Source organism: Cydia pomonella, chromosome 26 (genome assembly GCF_033807575.1).
Source record: "Cydia pomonella isolate Wapato2018A chromosome 26, ilCydPomo1, whole genome shotgun sequence".
NCBI classification, from domain to species: Eukaryota; Metazoa; Arthropoda; class Insecta; order Lepidoptera; family Tortricidae; genus Cydia; species Cydia pomonella.
The window spans coordinates 8,426,745-8,448,984 of record NC_084728.1 but is presented as its reverse complement, the minus strand read 5'-3'; the positions used below and the strand labels follow the sequence as shown (position 1 = coordinate 8,448,984).

Below are 22,240 nucleotides of genomic sequence, written 5' to 3'. Positions count from 1 at the left end.
AGTTAATAAGGTTAACTTGCTATACCCAACTCAGGCTCCATGTTGTGAAAATTTAGTTTAAGATAACATCTGTATGTACCATGGAATGCAATTAATAAATGAATGAAATGAAAATGAATGAAAAAATGTCAAGGTTTTTTCACGTTTTCGGGATTGGTCCCATTGTAGAAGTTGCTCAGTATGACCTATATATTTACCCCGTAAATTATTACAGGTGACTAAATAGACACCCTGTATTTCCTGAGTTATAGATAAAAATAATAATAAATAAATAAAATAAAAATAGTTTATTTACCAAATTTTTTTTTACAAGTTTTCCTTAACCTATGACTGCCACACTAGGCTATGCCTGTATTGTGGAATCAGTACCCCTAGTGTAATTTTAGTCGATAGCGAAACGTGACGTACGCGTTTGCGTTAAGTCTCATTTTGTATGGGTTTTTGAACAGCGCGCCAAGCGGGACGTTTTGGAAAGTCAAAAATCTCATACAAAATGACACTTAACGCAAACGCGTACGTCACGTTTCGCTGTCGAAAATATTTACACTAGGGGTACAGATTGAAAACAATACTAATTTTAATTACATCCTACGCTGAAGTTTTGGTTTTATAATAGGTTACTAGATGTTATCTATGTATCTAAGAAAGTATTTACAGATATAAATATAGTCTGTCAAACACCTTTGTTAGTAGAAAAAGGCGCGAAATACAAATTTGCTATGGGACGTTACTCTTAGCGCCTAATTTTAAAATTTGCCGCTTTTTAGGGTTCCGTAGTCAACTAGGAACCTTTATATAGGTAGTTTCGCCATGTCCGTCAGTCTGTCTGTCCGAGGCTTTGCTCCGTGGTCGTTAGTGCTAGAAAGCTGAAATTTGGCATGCAAATATAAATCAATAAAGCCGACAAAGTCGTAGAATAAAATAAAAAAAAATTTTTTTAGGGTACCTCCCCTACACGTAAAGTGGGGGTGAAATGTTTTTTTTTGCTTCAACCCTACAGTGTGGGATATCGTTTGAAAGGTCTTTCAAAACTAATAGGGGTCTTCAACAAAAAAAAATTGATAAAGTGAATATATTCATAGATAATCGCTCCGAAAGAAAAAAAAATGTGTTCCCCCCATCTAACTTTTGAACCATATGTCAAAAAAATATGAAAAAAATCGTGGAAGTAGAGCTTAAGAAAGACAGTTAATGAAAACTATAGCGGACATGATCAGTTTAACAATCTACCATACTTTAAGCTCCAGTTTAGCTTATTGTGACGGAAGAGTAACTACGGAACCCTACTCTGAGCATGGCCCGACATGCTCTTGGCCGGTTTTTTTACTGAAGGAAATGGCTTGACAGACTATATGTATATCGTCCTCAAATGCTTTATTTTCATTAAATCTTGCTTTATTTTAAACTAGGTCGATCTGTGTTAGATTTGTTCCCAATTGTATCTATTATTTATTTTATTAAAATTAGAAAAAACTCTTTTCCGCACGGGTGTTAAAAGTGGCACTTTCCATACCCCTGTAAAGGAGCCTGAGCATAATAAGGCACTGTTAATTTAGTAATATTTACTTACGGATTCAATTAATTCTTACTCTATTTGCTCTAAGGTCGACCAACGGATTTTTCCAACCTAAAATTACGGCAAATTGTATATCATTATGTAGGCCATAGAGACTTGGACTCAGAAAGCATCACAAATTAATAGCTAGGGTAATAACATGTGGATCACAATACAGGTTGGTAGACAGTACAGTGTTTACTTGTAAGTGGTCATGCAACGAACAAGCGCGCTTGTCTAGCAGTTACTGACAAAATCATTTGAAGTTAATGTAAGTATAAGTAATGTTTGTTTATGCGTTCTTTGAAGAGAATTTTAAAGCTAAATTCTCCTGAAAGGTTCTCTTATTTTTGGCTGCACGTTTATTAAATAAATCTTATAGGACATTATTACACAAATTGACTTAGTCCCACAATAAGCTCAAAAAGCTTGTGTTGGGGGTTCTTAGACAACGATATATACTTATAATATATAAATACTTTAATACATAGAAAACACCCATAAATCAGGAACAAATATCCGTGCTCATCACAAGAATAAATGCCCTTACCAGGATTCGAACCCGTTACCATCATAGGTAGGGTCACCACCTCTAGGCCAAAACGGTCGTCATACATACGTCATACCCTACGTAACCGTTAAATATACGTATGACCAAGAAATATAGGGACATGAAAAATACATAGCAACATTTATTAATACAACCGCTAAATAATACCAGGGTAAACGTTACATCGTACTTAAAAATAAATAATTTTATAAAAATAAATAAATAAAAGACATTTATCGTCGCAAAAAATTAATAAATACGGCAACGAATAAACAAAAAAAAGACATACAAGCACAATAATATTGTAAGTCCAATAAGGTTATTGACTGTTTTACATCGTGTATGACTAGCACTAAAATTATTGAGAAAGAGAAAAAAAGAGATGAACCTGACGCCACAGTCGCTAATCGTTTTGACAGTTGGAAAATAGTAATTTTTTTACAAACACAATTTATTTTCACCACACCAACGCGAGGAAAATACTGACTATGGAATACCAAATCCACCACCAATCAAATCATCATTTAAAAAGTCAATTCTACCAGCCAACATAAGGAAATAACTCAAAATTTGCATATGATTACTTTGCCCCACATGTGGATAAAATGCAACAACCAGTTGGTGTGGTGAAAAAGAAGTTACTTATACTGTGGTAGAAAGCCCGCTGTTAGCCTGTTGCTACGAGGCGGAACCAAGAACCAACGTTTAGTGATGCTGATGATAGAATACAGAAAACGTTAGGGCGTTTACTAGCTTTGTATAACGTATCCAAAGCCACTCATCCATGTAAGGCAGGTAAAGGTATATGTACATCTACATAGACAGACATATACAGAAGCATAGAGAAATAAATAAGTTCTTACCAAAACGCTACGCTACGCTACGCAATATTTTCGTAGTCGATCAAGTAGCGGATGTATCAGGCCGCGTAGCCAACGTGCAAATCGCTTACGCTCCGTAACGATCGAAACGCAACTGTCACTGTCGCACTAATATGGAAGACGGATAGAGAGACACAAAGCGATTCGTTGTCGAAGCCATAGCGATTGTCACCTTGGCTAGGCCGGCAGTACTCGACAATAGATGTCGCGACGAACGAAAAGTCTAAAGGGGCCCACTGATTACCAGGGCTATAACCGCAAAAATCGAAGTTCGTCAATTGCGGGAATTTTTCTCTGTCACGCCAATTACGACTTAGAGTAAAAAAGAAAGATCCCCGCAATTTGCGAATTTCGGTTTTTGCGGTAGGCCCCCAGTTCGCCGGACGATATCGGCCTGTCAGTTATTCGCAAAAGCTGACAATCGCCAATAACTGACAGGCCGATATCGTGCGGCTAATGATCTGTGGGCACCTTAATGCTCAACAAATTTCAGCTGATATTATAACCGGATGAACCGAAACTCTATTTTCAATTCCTTCTGCTTGTAATATTACTTGTAAATTGTTGAGCAATACACTTTTCGCCAGTTACGACCACTCGTGACATCTAGTGTTAATTGAAAGTCGAAAAAAAAACGAAACTCGAAATTTTGTTCCCTGCCTCTTTTGAGAGAGAGCGATACTCTTGTATATTCGAGCGATAAAGAGGCAGATAGTTATAGTAATGAATGTATATTTTCGTTTTTCGCGGTAGTGCCTTTCACGAATCTTTTTACAACATGGCTGCTTGCTTCTGTCATAGAGAAATAAGAAAAAGTGCTCACTCCATACATCAGTTTTCTTGCCAAAACGCTTTTTATTTTCGTAGTCGACATCTAGCGTCAAGTAGTGGATTTATCAGTACTGCTACTTGACACTAGATGTCATGAGTGTCGCGACTGACGAAAAGTGTATTGCTCATCAATTTGCAACTAATATTTCAAACAGAAGGAGTTGAAAATAGAGTTCCGGTCCGTCCGGTTATAATATTAGCGGAAATTTATTTGAGCATTAGACTTTTCGTTCGACGTGAGATCTATTGTCAAGTAGCACTACTGATAAATCCGCTTGGATTTTTCTAATTTAAGCGAATATTTGAGGTAAAAAATTTTTTTTTTATTCAGAGCTATCCACAACAGCGATAGCGAAAGCGACAGACGAGGACACAACGCCATGGCCTGGCTCTCTCGCTCCGTTAGACACGCTCGCCGTCGCGTGCGAGCGAGACAGCATGCACGTCACCATCACGCTGGCGCATAACTCTGTGTTTGGAGACAGGTATGTTCAAGTACAATGTAAGTTTCTTAGACAAAGTCAAATTATAATTTTAAATTATTTATATTCTATAAATATTCCAAAACACATATATTACATTTGCGAATGTCGAAAATAAAAATTTAAATGTCCAAAAATACAATAATTAAAGTGACTCCACATTACCACATACTCTCTATATTCTCTAGTATCAATCAATATCAATTTGTAAAATTGCATTTTATCCTCTGGAGTGCAAAAAGTAAAACTTTATGTACTATTTGAGTTTTTTTAGGATGGATTTTTATATAATGATTTTGAATGATAAATATTTCGTAGTATTAATATGGATATAAACTCTGACAGAGTGACCATGTCAGCACAAAAACGCGGTAAATTAAAAAAAATGTAGGCGCAAATAGTGGCCTCCTCATAGAATATTTCGCGCCTTTTTCTGCCGTCAAGTTAGGTATATATTTTGAGTTTTACTCATCAGCAAAGTTCACGATTCAACGTTCATCATTTCACCTGTGGAAACATTCTTCATTTTGCTCAGCTCTCAGTACTAGCCAGGAGATAAACAACAGCTTTGACCAAATAACTACTTAAACAAATAGATAACTATTTTACCATGTTAACTTTACTTTCATTTCACAGCCTCTACGACACGTTCAACGGCATAGTCTACCCAGCAGGTCTGGGTAGCAACTCCTCCTGCCTCCGGGAGTACGTGGCGGCGCGGGGGGACCTGCAGTACACCCTGCCTCTGAAGGGCTGCAACACCATGTCAACCGACAACGTGAGTACCTTTCAACATAGTATACCCCGCAGGCCTCGGTAACTCCTGCCTTCGGGAGTACGTGGCGGCGCGGGGGTGAAGGGCTGCAACACCATGTCCACCGAGAATGTGAGTTTCCCTTAAAAGAAGCAATTGCGGCAATATAGATGGCTCAGATACATTTTTCTCTAAAAAAATTGCCTTAAAATTTCCCCAAAAAAGCAGGCCGTAGCTTAAATCAAAACTAATATAACCATGATAAACGAACCCTGCCTTTGAAGGGTTGCTACACTATGTCGACAGACAACTTAAGAGCAGATAATACACTTTTTCTGGAAAATTCTGTATGAAATTTTCCCCAATGAAGTAGGCCGTATCTTAAACTAGAATGAGTATAGCGTGATAATGGAAAACTTCCCTTGAAATACTGCAACACCACGCCACGTCCATTGATAACGTGAGTAACTTTTAACAACGACAGATCTTTCGGGTATATTTTCTGTGTAAAAATGTGTATGAAACACTTCCACCGAGAACCAAGCTTGCTAAAAGTATATATACATAAATTGCCGAGTACCTGTTAGTCAATAAAGTTAAAATAAAGAGGCATTGGCTTGTCTAATTCTATATTTAGTAGACAGTTTGACAGACGCGTATATTAGCGGACATCTTGACAGCGGCCATTGTGCTGTCACGATGCGCGCGCGCATGAAGGCACGACGCACAGTGCGATCTGCACATTTAGGTATAATTATACGTACGTTTAGGATTATATCAGGTTTTGTGTTCCAGGCGCTCCTTGCCATGGCTATACATATACTTAATATAATATTGTGTCACTTGGTTTTATGGTATTTAAACTAACTAAACACGCATTTTTGAGCTAAGTAAAGCTTTTAAATAATGGGGCTACTGTATTAAGCGTTTGTTTCACTGCTACTGGTTACTTGTCCCTCCCTATAGTCACATCAACTAAATATTTTATTAGCGGCAATATTTTATTATATTGTTGATTAACCATTACGAAAAATCACCGAAAAGACGCTGAAAATTTACCGTCTAGCAATGTGCGGTGCCCTTAAGCGGGTTCGCGACGGTCACGTTACGTAAGCGGGAAGCGTGATACGCATCGCATCTACGCAAGTTTTATACAAGTAGTCGATATTACTTGCGTGTGCGCAAGTGAGGCGAATTTTCGATGATCCAGTATAACCCGACAGTTACACCATAAGCAAAATTGTCTCTTCTATTCTTAGAGCAAAAAAAATGACTAATATCAATATATAATAAGAATGGGGCCAGTACAGCGGTGTCACGCACACGAATTGGAGCCAATCGTGCAGTCTAACGCCACAACGCGATTGGTTGATGAGTTCGCATCCCGCGCGCGATTGGTCGCAACTAGTTGCGTTAGACTGCACGATTGGCTCGAATTCGTGAGTGACATCGCTGAACTAGCACCATTCTAAGTGCCTATAAGGACCGTCCTTAGATATATTATGTCAATGGAAAAAATATAGTGAGATACTTATAGCGTAATTTATGGTTGTGTTCGCCTGGAACTCGCCACGACTATTTTTATTCGCATGTTGCAGGCGTCCATGGGTGACGGTAGGTAATTACCATTAGGCAATTTATCTGCTAATTTGCCTCTTATATCATAAAAAAAAAAACATTGTGGACTAGTCAGAATCGTAATATGTTTATTTTTTCACCTGCAATAATTTACGAGCTGAAGATATAGGTCATATTGAGCAACTTTTACTATGGGACGAACTCTGAAATCGCGAAAACACAATTACTCTTCCATAGAAAAAGTCAGGTTTGGGATTGTCAGCTTTTGCGAATAACTGACAGGCCGATATCGTCCGGTGAACTGGTAATCAGTGGGCCCCTTTACGCTGTTAGAGAATGGTAGATAATTTTATCGTGTAGTCGGATTCGTTACTTTTGATGCGGACAGAACATTGGTAAATTTGTCAAACATAGCACGTGCACGTGTGACAAATCTCTATCTACGTATTTCTATACACCATTCGAATCATTTGAAATAAAGACCTATGAAGTATATGCAAGCAAATACCCGTTGACGAAGAAATCGCGACACGCAATAGAAGATGATAGGTAGGAATTGTAATGAATTCGGAGAGGGGAAACGAATAAGGCTACCATCCCTTTCACTTGGAAACCGCCGGACGGAAGCCGTGGCTTCGGGCGCCCTGTACACTCTTGGCAATAGTCCGTCATAAGTGAGCTACGAGCGGTCGGGTTGAGCTGGAGTGAGGCCTGAAGGCGAGCTGAAGATAGGAAGGCGAGGCTCGAGCTTGTGAAGGTCCTCTGCACCTCTAGGGTGCCTTACGACAATAACAACATGTATTTTTATTATAATGGATCGACTAAGGGCTCGACTCGTTGTTGCAGTACGAGCATGTGAAATGACAACCAAGTTTATAACATTATAACATCGCCGGCGCATCGTTCGAGTAATCGTTATGCGTGGAATGCTGGTTCTTTGAGATAGCATGCGGAAATATTAGGTTTCAATTTGCATTACATTACTAAGGCTTTAAGGACACTTATGTTTCTGACTCTAGTTACTAGAACTAGAACGAATATTTTTTTTATACTACGTCGGTGGCAAACAAGCATACGGCCCGCCTAATGGTAAGCAGTCTCCGTAGCCTATGTACGCCTGCAACTCCACAGGAGTTACATGCCCGTTGCCGACCCTAACACTCCGCACCCTCGTTGAGCTCTTGCAACCTTACTCACCAGCAGGAACACAACACTATGAGTAGAGTCTAGTGTTATTTGGCTGTGGTTTTCTGTTCTGGATCTAGATCTGGAATGACATCCGCTGTGCTGTGCCCTACCACACAAAGCGAGATGACATTCACATACTTACCCATACCTCTCTTGTGGATGTAGTTTAAGGACGTACCCGGGCTAAAACTTTTGTATTTTACCACTTCAGCGGCATTCAAGCAAGCACTAAGCCTGATGGTAAGCAATTGCAGTGTACATGATCGCTAAAGACGGCACCCTCGCGGCCTGACGATAGGAATATAGGATCCTACATCCGATATCGAATCCGACATTGTGAAAACTCTCTTACTAAGACCAAAGTGCCAGTTCCTACAAATAAACTACCTGTAAATATTGTAAAACGTTCTCGTTCTCGATTGACGAAATGTTTGTTCCGTTTGTTTATTTTTCGTAATTGTGAGTCCAGTCGGTTGGTTTAGACGTTAGTAAACAATTAAGCTGTTTGGTTTGAGGTGCGAAGGCTGAGAGCCGGGGCACGCGGAGAATATCGGCCTGATTCTAACTTTAACTGACATATTATAGATTCATATCGTATCTAGAGCACATTTCTGACGTAGGTATAAATATTAAAGTATTTTTTTTGTAATTTTTTTTCCTATAATTTAAGAGGGAAGTATACCACGGTATCGTCTATACAAAAAGAGAAAACGTTATTGGCCTTCTAAATTTTTTCCATTCTCCATATTTTTTTAGTATTTTATTGACACAATGATAAATTAGACTTATAGGTTTTCCTTTTTTGAGACGGTTGAATCTTTCATAAAACAAAAGCTGAAATTATCCTTCTTAAAATATAAAATTCACGTGTATTGGATTGCCAAAATTGCAACTGTTAGTATCTACGTGTTTTACCAAAGCTACTCGTTGGAAGGCAATCAAAAATTAGTCACTGAAAAGTACCTCCCTAACTTCAAGTTGAAGTACAGACATGTCGGAGAACTAAATGCTGGTGATAAACTAACGTTCTAATAAAGTATATTCATACAAATAAACAATTGCACCTATTTTATTAATGCTACACTGATTTTTGTTCCTGTACCTATATGTTGTATAATTAGCCGAAAAATGTAAACATCGTTGACGTCAACTGTACTTTCACATTAATAATCGCAATTATAGCTTAAGAGGGAAGAATAGCTTTGCAATCCTAACGAAATAACGGTACTTTTTCTACGAATTTCCATTTCGGGAGAAAACGGTTTCCACTAACTAAATCTTAACAAATCACTTTGATTTTGATGTCGATTGCTTCAGCAAAAATTTCTAGATTTAAAAGTTTCGATTTCTTGAAAAAACACATTTTTTTTTTGGTTTTGAAGATAAGGAAATCCTATAAACCTAGTTTTTCATTGCGTCAATAACACTAAAAGATCATGGAGAATGAAAAATATTTAGAAGTGGAAAAACTTTTTTTTTGTGGTATACTTCCCTCTTAAAAACAAGTACACGGAAGGCTATCTACCTATGTGTAACTAAGTATTATATAACAGAAGACCTTTAAGCATAGAAGCCAATTGATTCAGCCTTCTCTAACTCTAATCATTTTACATAACTGACGGGATGTTACATGACATTAAGTGTTAAATGGATGCGTCATACATCCTACTTAGGTCATAAGCAGAAAAACAAAAGTTGCCTTTTCTGTTGCCTAAAGTTAGTAAATGTAGACTTTTTTTCATGCCTCGAGTTGTTTTGTTAAAGCAAACTATGCCAACCAAATTTTTTGATTGTAAGGTCCTAGTTATTAGAAATAATAGAAGTGAAAAATTGCAAATCATTAAAAATGTTTAAAACCAAGTTGAAGAAATATATCAGTGATAATAAATAAAAAAATAAATAAAATAAAATAACTTTATTTAGCTACATGATAGCTCACAACTGCTTACAAGTAATAAATGATACAAGGTGAACTTACCATTGTAAACAATTTATAAACAAGTTTTAAGGTAAATGCAATGAAACATTGAGTAAGCGTCATCTGATCCCCGTACTAGTAAAAACTGTATCACGGTGGATCAGGATTCCCCTTGTCGTTGTTTACATTAATGTGTAATTATTATAACTATTTAATATTAATATAACATGACTTTTCTTATCGTTAGATATGAGGGTAAGTTAAAGTTAAACACAATAGAAATAAAACTGTTGGAAGTAGCAGACAACTAATTAGTTCGCGACAGTCGCACCAACGCAGAAGGACGCATGTCACTAAGGACACGATCCAGATAAATAGATCTCATTGGTGTTAATCATATTTTATATACAAATAACTAGCTCAAAATCTAAAATAGACTCTTGAGGCATAAAAAAAAAAAAAAACATGTATACCATTGTTACAAGTGTTGAGCCCTCCTAGTAGGTATGAAGACACCTGTGTCAGGAGAACTCGCTCTTCCTGTTATGGTAAGTACATTTTGTTTTTTTTTTCCCACTAGTTTTATATAAAATAAACCCACTTATTGTATAAGATTACCCTACTAACTACTTACGTATGAAAAGTTACGAGGCATTGTACTAAGGATGCTGGCGACATTTCCTCGTTGTATCGCAATGCTGATACGTTGTGCAAAGAAGCCACCAGCTCTAGTCACCGGTTACGTCAACCAGTAAAAATTAAATTTCGCAGAAAATTGGTCCAATTTTTTTTTCCTTGTGCTCATTATCTGCTTTTAAACATGAATCGCAAAAAAAAACAATGAAGTAGGTATCCTACATTTAGAGTCAACTAACCTAAGTTTTTTATTAAAAATATTATACTACGTCGGTGGCAAACAAGCATATGCCCCGCCTGGTGGTAAGCAGTCTCCGTAGCCTATGAACGCCTGCAACTCCAGAATAAAATGAGTGCAGTATATTTCCGTCCGTAATAATCATAATTGTTTTTTTTTCTTTCGTTATTTCTAAAGTATAATAGGTACCAGTGGCGGATCGTTCAATGAACTTGATTCCCACCGGCTTGTCTAATTTCAGCCCATTGAGTACTTTCACGATCGGTTCATGGATAAAAGGAAAGCAGAATTAGCTCCGGGTTCCCTACGAATATTTGTGACGTGCCGCCCCTGATAGGTACGATCATCATCATCATCACGATCAGATCTAAATAGAGACATGCCTTTCTATTACATGAATCCAAACGTAACAATAAAATGTCAACAGCGCATTTATTAAACTGTAATGGCTTGCATTTTAAAACTACTTAACATAATAAAGCCTTTCGTCGGCGAGGTCGTTACGTGATTCAAAAGTAGGTTGTGTTACAACGTACGTACGGTCAAGTGCATGGAGTTTTATGTAGACTGTTTCATTTTGCATCGAGTACACCGAAACTAAAGGGAAGGTTTAGATTTTATCGGGTTTTCCCGGTGTATTTCACATTTATCTCTGCCTGACTATGGGAATAGATGCATTCATATGTTCCCATCTGTCTTCGCTTCATGTATGGCCGCTGTCACATAGGGCGGTGACGAATAGGAATATGTGATTTACCGATTTGTTCTCAAATGCAATCAGGTACATTTTATATTAAACTATAATTATACAGGGTACGATGCTGATCAAACGAGGGGAAATGATAGAGGACGTTAACAGCTCTCGATTTGATTCTCATATAAGTTCAGTCGTAGAGAAATAAGTAAACTAAAAGCTTAGATTGCTCACTTAATCATGGCTATTCTCACTAAATAATACCTAGTAAGTTGTATGGGAGGTATGGTCACACTTATTATAAATTAGGTAATTTTATACTGCCTTAAAACTGATTACTTTAAAAAGCTTAAATCTTATTATAAATAAGTTTTCGTAAGCTCGCTTAAAACTTATAAGTATATTTTTATCTATGTATGGAGTGAGCACTCTGCGTTTAAATATTTCTCTATGGTTCGGCGATTACAAACTGTTTCAGAGAAAATCTTCAAAGGAAATTTCTGGACGACCTGTATTTATTTCTGGGTGCTTAGCCAACGTGCCAATCGTTAACGCTCCGTAGCGTAGCGTAGTCATCTCTCTCTATCACTCTTCCATATTTGTGCGACAGTGACAATTGCGTTTCGTTCACTACAGAGCATTAACGATTGGCACATTGGCTACGCACCCTGATCCCAATAGCTCCACTAATGGTGGTATCGCTGCAAAAACTAGTGACCATCAGATGAAAAAGTGACCGAGGCCGTAATCCTTATTTAGCCAGATTACTCACGATGACGTCAACTGGCGCCAAGATTCACCTTCATTCCACTCACGCGCGCTCCTACGCAATCTCCATTTTGTAGCTCTAGGGGAGTCACATCACATATGCGTTGCTGACCGTTTACAGTATACAGCCTATTTCTCTCTAAAGGGGCCCACTGATTAACAGTTCGCCGGACGTTATCGGATTGTCAGTTGTTCGAAACTGTCAAGTTTTTGTCTAGGAAGGGAGACGGCATTCGTTCTACGAGTATTTCCCCTCTGACGAAGCATAGGTTCAACTGTATGATGTGACTCGTCCATACACATAAAGAGATCGAGGTGTGCAAGATTTGTCTTTGACGTGTGTCATTTTCTATGTATTTGTGTCGTCATTACAGATTGGATTTTGTATGTAGTGAGTGAGAAGTGCGACTGTGTGCACGTTTCCCCCCGCAAAAAATGGCAGAACGATTTGTACGGTGAGATATCGCTTGGGCTCCTCCCTTCCGACGTGTCGGAAGCCGGTGCTGCTCGAAGAAATGACAGGCCGATAACGTCCGGCGGACTGTTTATCAGTGGGCCCTTGAGGGGAGCAAGCAAAGAATATAATACTCACTAGGAGGGAGCAAGATACTCGTCTCGTAGGTTTGAATATGGAAGGTAGAGGCAAGGCACAGAATCTCCATATACCAAAGTCCGATAAAAAACCATTAATAGGTGGCGCTACAATACCTAGAAAACTTGAGATTAAATCTAATCATAGACAGCGCACTTCACTCCGTCAATAACGCAAAGGTTCTACTCTGGAGAGATTGGGAACTATTATTTATAGCTGACAGCTGGACACTTTTGCAACAGTTCTGCCTAAGGAGATTCTGTTCCTTGCCTCTACCTTCCATAGGTTTGAATTTTCGGAAACTACTAATTGGACTAGGAATAACGCGAAGATGGAGAAATAATAGTTCGTGTCATCCACGATGACGTCCAGATTTGTCAAATCTAACCTTTAATAACATGACAATATTAGTCAAACCACGCGTCTTCGTGAATGACACGATCTATATTAAAGTAAGAAATATATTTCTTATTTACTGAACGAAGCTTGTAATATACTATTTTTCTGCTTGACGGAGCCGGAACGCGCGGGAACTTTGTTTTGCGCAGCGGGCCAAAAGATGACGCTTTCCGGCCGGAGGACAGAAATACATATTTGTATCACATTTTCTCTTTTCGTTGTCTTTTTTTGTCCCCAAAAAATGTTTACAGAGCTTTTCGTATGAGATTAAATTAAATTTTTCACATTGTAAATGTAATCTACAGATAGGAATTTCATGATCTGCCTGATTTTACGATCGGCTGCTGACATATACATTTGTACAGTACATATTTATCTAGCTACTATCTCAGAATTTGGTCAGGTGACTTACCTAATAGAGCCTTGGACCGTTTGGTTGGCACCCTAAAAGTCTAACCAAAATGACTATTGCGTAGGAGCGAAGCTAAGCAATGCGCGTGAGTTGAATGTGATCGAGTGAAGGATCTTGACTCAAGTTATGACGTCATTTTATATGTTCCCAGGTGGGTACAGGCATAACAGGCAGCGACAATAATAACCGATAAAACACTGTACCAAAAATACCAAAAATAACAGACATCCCCTAAAACTACCCTACGGTCAAGGAGGGAACAGTGGCTCGGTAAAAAAGCGGCCAAGTGCGAGTCGGACTCGCTCATGAAGGGTTCTGTTATATATACAACTAGCGTATGCTTGCATGTGTGCGTGGCTGCGCCCACCACGATCCCTATACGTGAATAAACCAGTGCATAACTAGCTACCGGTTGTTTCACTTGTGTCCATATCTACGTATCTAACAGTGGCGACGAATACCCACATTTAAGCAAAAAGTAACATGTCGGCTGGATTATTTGGAATTTTGAGCAGTTTTGACCACAATGGACAGGAATGGAAGACATATAAAAGCCGCCTGACACAGTGGTTTGTGGCAAATGACATCACCGATGCGACAGACGCGACTGGAACAAAGCGGAGAGCTATATTGCTAAGTGCACTCACGGAGGGTACGTACAGACTCGCTGCAGATTTGGTTTTACCAAAGGATGTACAAACGGTGCCCTACGATGATATCATAAAGAGTTTGGATACCCATTTCAACCCTAAGCGAGTTGGGTTCAGCGAGAGGCATAATTTCTACGCAGCGGTACAAAGACAAGGCGAATCTCACTCGCAGTGGGCCGCGAGACTTCGTGGTCTGACGTCCCTTTGTGCCTTCAATAATGTGGAAGAAGCGCTACTCGATCGCTTTATTATGGGCATGAGGGCTTGTTATGAGAAAGAGAAGCTCTACGCGCAAGATTTGGCTGGCCTTACGCTTGGCAAAGCTGTGGAGTATGCCGAGAATGTTAGCACCGCGCGCGCAGCTGCCGCCGCCAGTGCGAGCGGAGCGGGCGCATCTGCCGCGGGCGTCGCGGCGCTGGACCCGCTATTAAAGATTTCACGCAGTGCTAGTGCCAAGGGACCGGCCGCTACAAAGAGTAGCCGTTTAGGGAAGCCTAAGTGTACCATATGCGGGTATACCAATCACAAAACCGCGGAGTGTCAGTACAGTGATTATGTGTGTAAGAAGTGTAACGTTAAAGGCCATCTACGTAGGGTGTGCCCATCAAAAGTGAACTACGTAGACAATGGAGCCGGAGACGAGGACTTCGGAGACGATGGTGAGGTATTTACTATACGTTCATTGCGGGGAGAGCCAATGGTAGGCACCGTAACTATCCGCGGATCAAAATTAAATTTTGAGATAGATACGGGTGCTGCTGTAACTGTTATTTCAAATGATATTTATAAATTATATTTTAAAGATGTGCCATTGGGTCCGTTGCGAAGAAGGCTGGTTACTTATAATGGCGATAACATTGCATGTGTGGGCGTTGTGCCGTTGCCTGTGTGCTACGACGCCCGCACACATTCGTTAGACATACACGTCGTACGAGACGGCGGAGTGTCTCTTTTAGGTAGGGATTTTATATCAGCCTTTCAATTGGAACTTATACGAGTTAATCACTGTCACCTATTGTCCACAGTTGAACAGCTACAAACAAAATTTCCTAAATTCTTTTCAAATTCATTAGGCTGTTTTAATAAACACAAAGTCAAACTGAGGCTCAAAAATAACGCCAAACCGGTTTTTATTAAGGCGCGGCCGATCGCATTTGCATTGCGCGATAAGGTAAACAAAGAAATCGACCGGCTAGTACAATTAGGCATTTTAAAACCCGTAGACCATGCCGAGTATGCTTCACCAATAGTGCCAGTGTTAAAACGGAATGGCAGTGTCTGACTGTGTGCTGATTATTCTGTTACTATAAATAAGCAATTGATAGTCGACCAGTACCCCTTGCCAACGGCAAAAGAATTATTTGCAAAGTTGTATGGTGGCATTAAATTTACAAAACTCGACTTATCAATGGCTTACAACCAATTTGTTTTGGATGACGAGTCACAGCCGTACACGTGCATAAATACATCTCGGGGACTATATATGTATACCCGTCTGGTGTTCGGTGTCGCCAGCGCGCCGGCCGTGTTCCAGCGCGCCATGGAGGGCGTGCTGGCCGGCATGGAGGGCGTGCTGTGCCTGCTCGACGACGTGCTCGTTACGGGTCGCGACGACGCGGAGCACGCGCGCAGGTTGGACGCCGTGCTCGAAAGGTTACAGGACGCAGGATTGACGTTGCAACAGGAAAAGTGTGATTTCTATAAAAATGAAGTTAGCTATTTGGGCTATGTTATAGACAAAGACGGCTTACATAAGTCACCCGATAAGGTCGAGGCAATAGTAAAGGCTCCCGTTCCGAATAATGTCAGCGAGCTCCAATCATTTTTGGGGTTAGTAAATTATTACAGGAACTTTGTACCAAATGCGTCGTCAATCTTGTGTCCACTTTATGATCTTTTAAAAAAGGGGTCTAAATGGCAATGGAAGGCTGCACACCATACCGCTTACATGGAGATAAAAAAATGTATAGCATCAGATCGGGTTTTGGCTCACTTCAATCCGGGGGCTAAGCTATTTTTGACTGTCGATGCAGGGCCCCGGGGTCTTGGTGCGATTTTATCGCAACTGGACCCAGGAGGCCTTGAGAGGCCGATTTCTTTTGCCTCGAGGACATTGTCGGTAGCCGAAACGCGATACTCCCAGCTTCAAAAGGAAGCTACTGCTATTATTTTTGGTGTGCGTCGCTTCCACCAATATTTGTATGGAAGATCAGAGCCGTTTGTCCTTCGCACAGATCATAAACCCCTTATATCGATTTTTGGACCTTATAAGGGTATTCCAGAAGTGACAGCTAATCGACTCCAAAGATACGCAATATTTTTAGGCGCGTATAATTATAGCATTGAGTATGTGCGAAGTGCTGACAACAGCGCTGATTTTTTGTCTCGCGCTAGCCTCCCGGCGCCGGCACCTGCACCGACAGACGAGCGCGCGGCATGCGCGGGCGCGCGGGGCGCGCCGCAGGAATGTGCTGACGGCGCGGAACCGTGCGATCGCGCCGCTTATGTGCATTTTGTTCTTAGCGGAAGCCTGCCTGTCACCTTCTCGGACGTTTGCAAAGAAACCCGTAATGACGTTATTTTAATAAAAGTACGTAAATATATAATGGAGGGATGGCCAAACAAAGTTAATGATTTACAAATTAAACCTTACCACTTATGCCGAACACAACTATCATACGAAAATGGATGCATTATGAGGGGCCATAAGGTTGTAATTCCCGACACGTTACGTGAAAAAGTGTTATCAGAACTCCATAAATCGCATCTGGGTATAGTGAAGACTAAGGCAGAGGAAGGTCTAGGTTTTGGTTTCCGGGCGTGGACGAAGCTGTCGAACGAACGATAGGGTCTTGCGATATTTGCATACAAATGCGACCAGCGCCAGCTCGAGTCAAGCCCGTTCCGTGGACACCGCCTCAGGAAGCTTGTAGTCGTGTACATGCCGACTTCCTTGGCCCAATAAATGGTCGAATGTACCTAGTGCTAGTGGATGCGTTTTCTAAGTGGCCAGAAGTGTACGACATGGCCAACACAACTACATCCACTGCCACTATCGAAAAAATGTATGAATTTATGTCCAGATTCGGTATACCGCTAACTTTGGTAACGGACAATGGCACAGCTTTTTGTTCCCAATAATTCCAATCTTTTTGTATTCTCAATGGAATAAAACATATTACGTCACCGCCGTATCATCCCGCAAGCAACGGTCAAGCCGAATCTTATGTGAAAGTAGTAAAAAAGGGGATACGGTCTAGTCTTATGTCAAGTAGTAACGTTAAACAAGCGAAAATGGATCTGTTAAAATATTTGTTTGATTACCGTAATTCGAAACATACTACCACTGGGTTCTCTCCCGCGCAATTAGTCTACGGACGTAAAATGAGGTCACGTATAGACCTGTTATCCCCACCCTCACCGCTGCCCTCGTCTGCGGCTCCAAAGTCTGATAAGCCCGATGTTCAGTGCTCACAGGACAATAATGATGTAATTAACCGGAAACAATTCGCAATTGGCACCTTTGTACTCTATACAAAAAATGTAAACAATAATAAAATTATGTGGGGTAAAGGAACGGTACAAAAACGAATAGGAAAGGTAATGTATTTAATTAAAGACTGGGATTCTCAAGTATGTTACCGTAAACACATAGACCAATTAGCATTGTATAAAGGTCACCTGGGAGATGTTAATGTATGGGACTACGACGATCACAACATACTAACGCACTCACCGCCTGCGCCGACTTCTACGTCGTCACCGCCGCCGCCGCCGCCGCCGCCATCACAGCCGCCGCCGCCACCGCCGCCGTCGTCACAGCCGCCGCCGAAAACGCCGCCGCCACCGCCGCCGCCGACGTCGCCTCAAGCGATGATGTCGCCGTCGCACCAACAGAATGCGTCAGACCGTACTCACCCCGTGGAGGAGGAAGAGTACAGCGAAGACGAGGAAGAGTTCCATGAGGCAGAATCAGGCAGTAGCCACAATAGGCCGGTCGAGACACGGAGAGTGTTGCGTCCCCGTCCCAAAATAGATTTTAAGAAGTATTACTAGTGTTTAAATTGAAAAAATAGGTTATGAGATTAATAGTTTAATAGGGGAGGGATGTTATATATACAACTAGCGTATGCTTGCATGTGTGCGTGGCTGCGCCCACCACGATCCCTATACGTGAATAAACCAGTGCATAACTAGCTACCGGTTGTTTCACTTGTGTCCATATCTACGTATCTAACAGGTTCCGTACCATTTATGACGTATTAAAAAAAACTACTTACTAGATCTGGTTCAAACCAATTTTCGGTGGAAGTTTGCATAGTAATGTATATCATATATTTTTTTTAGATTTTTCATTCTGTTATTTTAGAAGTTACAGGGGGGGGGACACATTTTTTCACTTTGGAAGTGTCTCTCGCGCAAACTATTCAGTTTAGAAAAAAATGACATTAGTAACCTAAATTTAATTGAGTTCCCATCTGACTTACGGCAGTGTGGGGATAAGTGTTGCCGGGAGCCTAGTCATAGACATGTGTTGAACGCGTTATATAACGACATTGTTTTTTCTCTAAGAACGGCTGCGACTGTTGGTAGGGAGGAAAAACAGTGTAAAGCTAAGCAACGTATTGTAGGCTGGAATAGGCATGTTAAAGAAGCTCACATGGTTGCCAGACAATGGTTTAATGAGTGGATTGTGTTTGGGAAACCCACAAACGGTATTTTATACAGAAAGATGTGTGAAACTCGTAAGATCTTTAAATCACGGTTAAAATGGTGTCAAGATCATCAAAAGCAAATCAAACTTGATATCATAAGCTCACACCACTCGAAAAAACATTTTAAATCCTTTTGGAAGTCCACAAACAAATTAAAACCCTTGACTGGCCTACCCAGTGGAGTCGATGGTGTGAGTGACCCTAAAACGGTTGCTAATTTATTTAGGGACCATTTTGTAGTCAAGTCTCCCTTAGGTCCTACGATGCCGGAGGGATTCGATGGAGATACCTGTAGTGAGGACGTAGGACCTAGAATTACTGCCAGAAGCATAGATAAGGCTATCAAGTCTATGCACAAAGGTAAGTCCCCGGGTCACGATGGTCTCTCCATCGAGCACCTGCAGCATGCCGGGCCCCACATATCAAGGTTGTTAGCCATGTTTTACACTCTGTGTATTCGCCACTCATACCTTCCTGATGACCTAATGCGGACGATTGTTGTTCCTGTAGTTAAAAACAAAACTGGGGACTTAGCAGACAGGAATAACTATCGGCCAATATCGTTAGCGACAATTATTGCAAAAATACTTGACAGTGTGCTTAATTCACAGTTGAGTGAACGTGTAGAGCTGCATGATAACCAATTTGGTTTCCGGCCAGGATTATCCACGGAAGCGGCAATACTGAGTCTTAAGCACACTGTGAAGTACTATACTACCAGGAGGACACCTGTTATTGCTTGTTTTTTGGACTTGTCCAAGGCTTTTGACCTGGTTTCCTACAAAATACTGTGGAAAAAACTTGAGGACACAGGTCTTCCACCAGAAACTGTAAATATCCTTAAGTATTGGTATGGGAACCAGGTCAACAGTGTTCGATGGGCAAACGCAATGTCTGACGAATATAGGTTGGAGTGTGGAGTGAGACAGGGGGGTTTGAGCTCACCGACACTGTTCAACCTATATATTAACGGGTTAATTGAGACGCTCAGCAATACGCATGTCGGATGTCATATAGATGGGGTATGTGTCAACAACTTGAGTTATGCAGACGATATGGTGTTGTTGAGCGCGTCAGTGTGTGGGATCAGGCGAATGCTGAAAATTTGTGAAGCGTATGCAACTGACCACGGCCTCAAATATAATGGGAGCAAGAGTCAGTATATGGTTTTTGAGACTGACCGCAAAAATACAATCGAGCTTCCATCTATATACCTTAATGACGCTCTTTTGGAAAGAGTTGATTCCTTTAAGTACTTGGGGCATATAGTTGCGGTCGATCTCAGAGACGATATGGACTTGGAGAGAGAACGAAGGGCCCTGTCGGTCCGGGCGAATATGATCGCTCGAAGGTTTGCAGGATGCTCTATAGAGGTGAAAGCAACATTATTCAGAGCTTTCTGCACTTCCCTCTATACCTGCTGCCTGTGGGCGCAGTATACGCAACGGGCTTATGGGGCCCTCCGTGTACAATACAATAACGCATTCAGGGTGTTGATGGGACTGCCCCGTTTCTGTAGCGCGTCAGGTATGTTCGCTGCGGCGCGCGTAAATTGCTTTCACACGGTAATGCGCGGGCGCACCGCATCCCTGATGCGTCGGGTGCGGGGCAGTCCCAACATCATTCTGAAGATGATAGCCGAGAGGGTGGATTGTGTATATTTATCACACTGTGGAAGATTACACTCTCCCACTAGTACTGTCAAATGGTGAAGCCCTTTAATAAATTAAGATTTTTTTAAATTTAGAAATTTAGATTTTTAGTTAGCTTTAGTTAGTTTAAGAAGATATGTGTCTCTTGTTACACGAAATAAAAGATTTTTATTTTATTTATTTATTTAAATATAATTTTTGAAGACGTATCCATAGACAAACCCATACCCCACACGTATGGGTTTGATGAAATTTTTATTTTTAAAATTTTATGAAGTATAAAAAAAAACTACTTACTAGATCTCGTTCTAACCAATTTTCGGTGGAAGTTTGTATGGCAATGTATATCATATATTTTTTTTAGATTTTTCATTCTGTTATTTTAGAAGTTCCGGGGGGGGGGGGGGGGGACACACATTTTACCACTTTGGAAGAGTCTCTCGCGCAAACTATTCAGTTTAGAAAAAAATGATATTAGAAACCTCAATATCATTTTTAAAGACCTATCCATAAATACCCCACACGTATGGGTTTGATAAAAAAAGATTTTTTGAGTTTCAGTTCTAAGTATGGGCAACCCCCAAAATTTATTGTTTTTTTCTATTTTTGTGTAAACATCTTAATGCGGTTCATATAATACATCTACTTACCAAGTTTGAACAGTATGGCTCTTATAGTTTCGGAAAAAAGTGGCTGTGACATAATCGGACAGACAGACGGATATGACGAATCTATAAGAGTTCCGTTTTTTGCCATTTGGCTACGGAACCCTAAAAAGCCAGGTAGAGTTAGACGAAGATAAGTTGGCAACGATATTGATAGCCCAGCCTGTGCCAAAGTGAAGTAAACGCCATACTTTTATAGAAGTTTGACGTTTAAAATAACTCTTGCACTGTCTGGGCGTTCAAAACCGCTGCCAACTTATCTTGGTCTGACTTTAGCAACTTCGGCCGCTGACTGTACATATTATTAAAGTAAACTTGAGAAAATAGTAGTTTATGTGTCTGCTACAAAACACAAAAAATGCTGAAAGGCATTAAAACACAAGTGTGGGTTTAAGAAACGAACGAAGTGAGTTTCTTAAAAGGACCACACGAGTGCTTAATGCCTAATTATGTAGTTACATACAATATTTAGAAAGTGACTTCAGTAGATTTTTTAAAGAATACTTTATATTCTTTCTTGTACCATTTTCTGTCATTCTTCACCTAGTGCCATAAATCAAAATCACAACACTCATCCATAAAAAGGAAATACCCAAACGCTAATGACCATAAAGAAATTAAGGTCAGCGAACTTTTGATTGAATTGAATAGTTCGTGTCATCCACGATGACGCGCAGATTTGTCAAATCTAACCTTTAACTACATGGCAATACGAGTCAAGTCACGCGTCTTCGTAAATGACACGATATATACAGTTGTCATTAATATTGGTGCACTGAAAAGTCGTGACTTGTCTATGGTCTATTGTTCGACAGAGTAACTATGGAAGGTAGAGGCAAGGAACAGAAACCCCTTAGGCAGAATTGTTGCAAGTGTCCAGCTGTCAGCTATAAATAATAGTTCCAAATCTCGCCAGAGTAGCGCTAGAGTAGCTAAGAACCTAGGCGTTATTGATATTCCATAGGAGTAACGTTTCCTTTGATGGTTTCGGTCAGTTTTGATCGTAATGCAGTTTTCGTGACCGTTTTATGACTTTATTTATAAACTAGCGTGGCACGGGTACCTAAACCTTAACAAATTAT

The 22,240-nt window shown here is 40.4% G+C and overlaps 2 protein-coding genes across 2 annotated transcripts in view; both read left to right on the top strand.

Annotated features, from left to right (window-relative positions):
* The window catches only part of LOC133532235 (cuticlin-4), a 109,129-nt gene that overhangs the window by 67,431 nt on the left and 19,458 nt on the right, over positions 1-22,240 (top strand). The window contains exons 3-4 of the mRNA XM_061870815.1: positions 4,149-4,302; positions 4,936-5,077. Of these exons, the coding sequence (XP_061726799.1) occupies positions 4,149-4,302; positions 4,936-5,077 (296 nt within the window). The remainder of the gene's footprint in view (positions 1-4,148; positions 4,303-4,935; positions 5,078-22,240) is intronic.
* On the top strand, positions 13,796-16,152 carry LOC133532234 (uncharacterized protein K02A2.6-like). Its single transcript, XM_061870813.1, has one exon. It carries the CDS (start codon positions 13,960-13,962, stop codon positions 15,406-15,408), a length of 1,449 nt encoding a protein of 482 aa, XP_061726797.1. The 5' UTR covers positions 13,796-13,959; the 3' UTR covers positions 15,409-16,152.

What these genes read in the sequence shown, in the direction of transcription:
- LOC133532234 (XM_061870813.1), top strand. Translation starts at nt 13,960, where the DNA reads ATGTCGGCTGGATTATTTGGAATTTTGAGCAGTTTTGACCACAATGGA.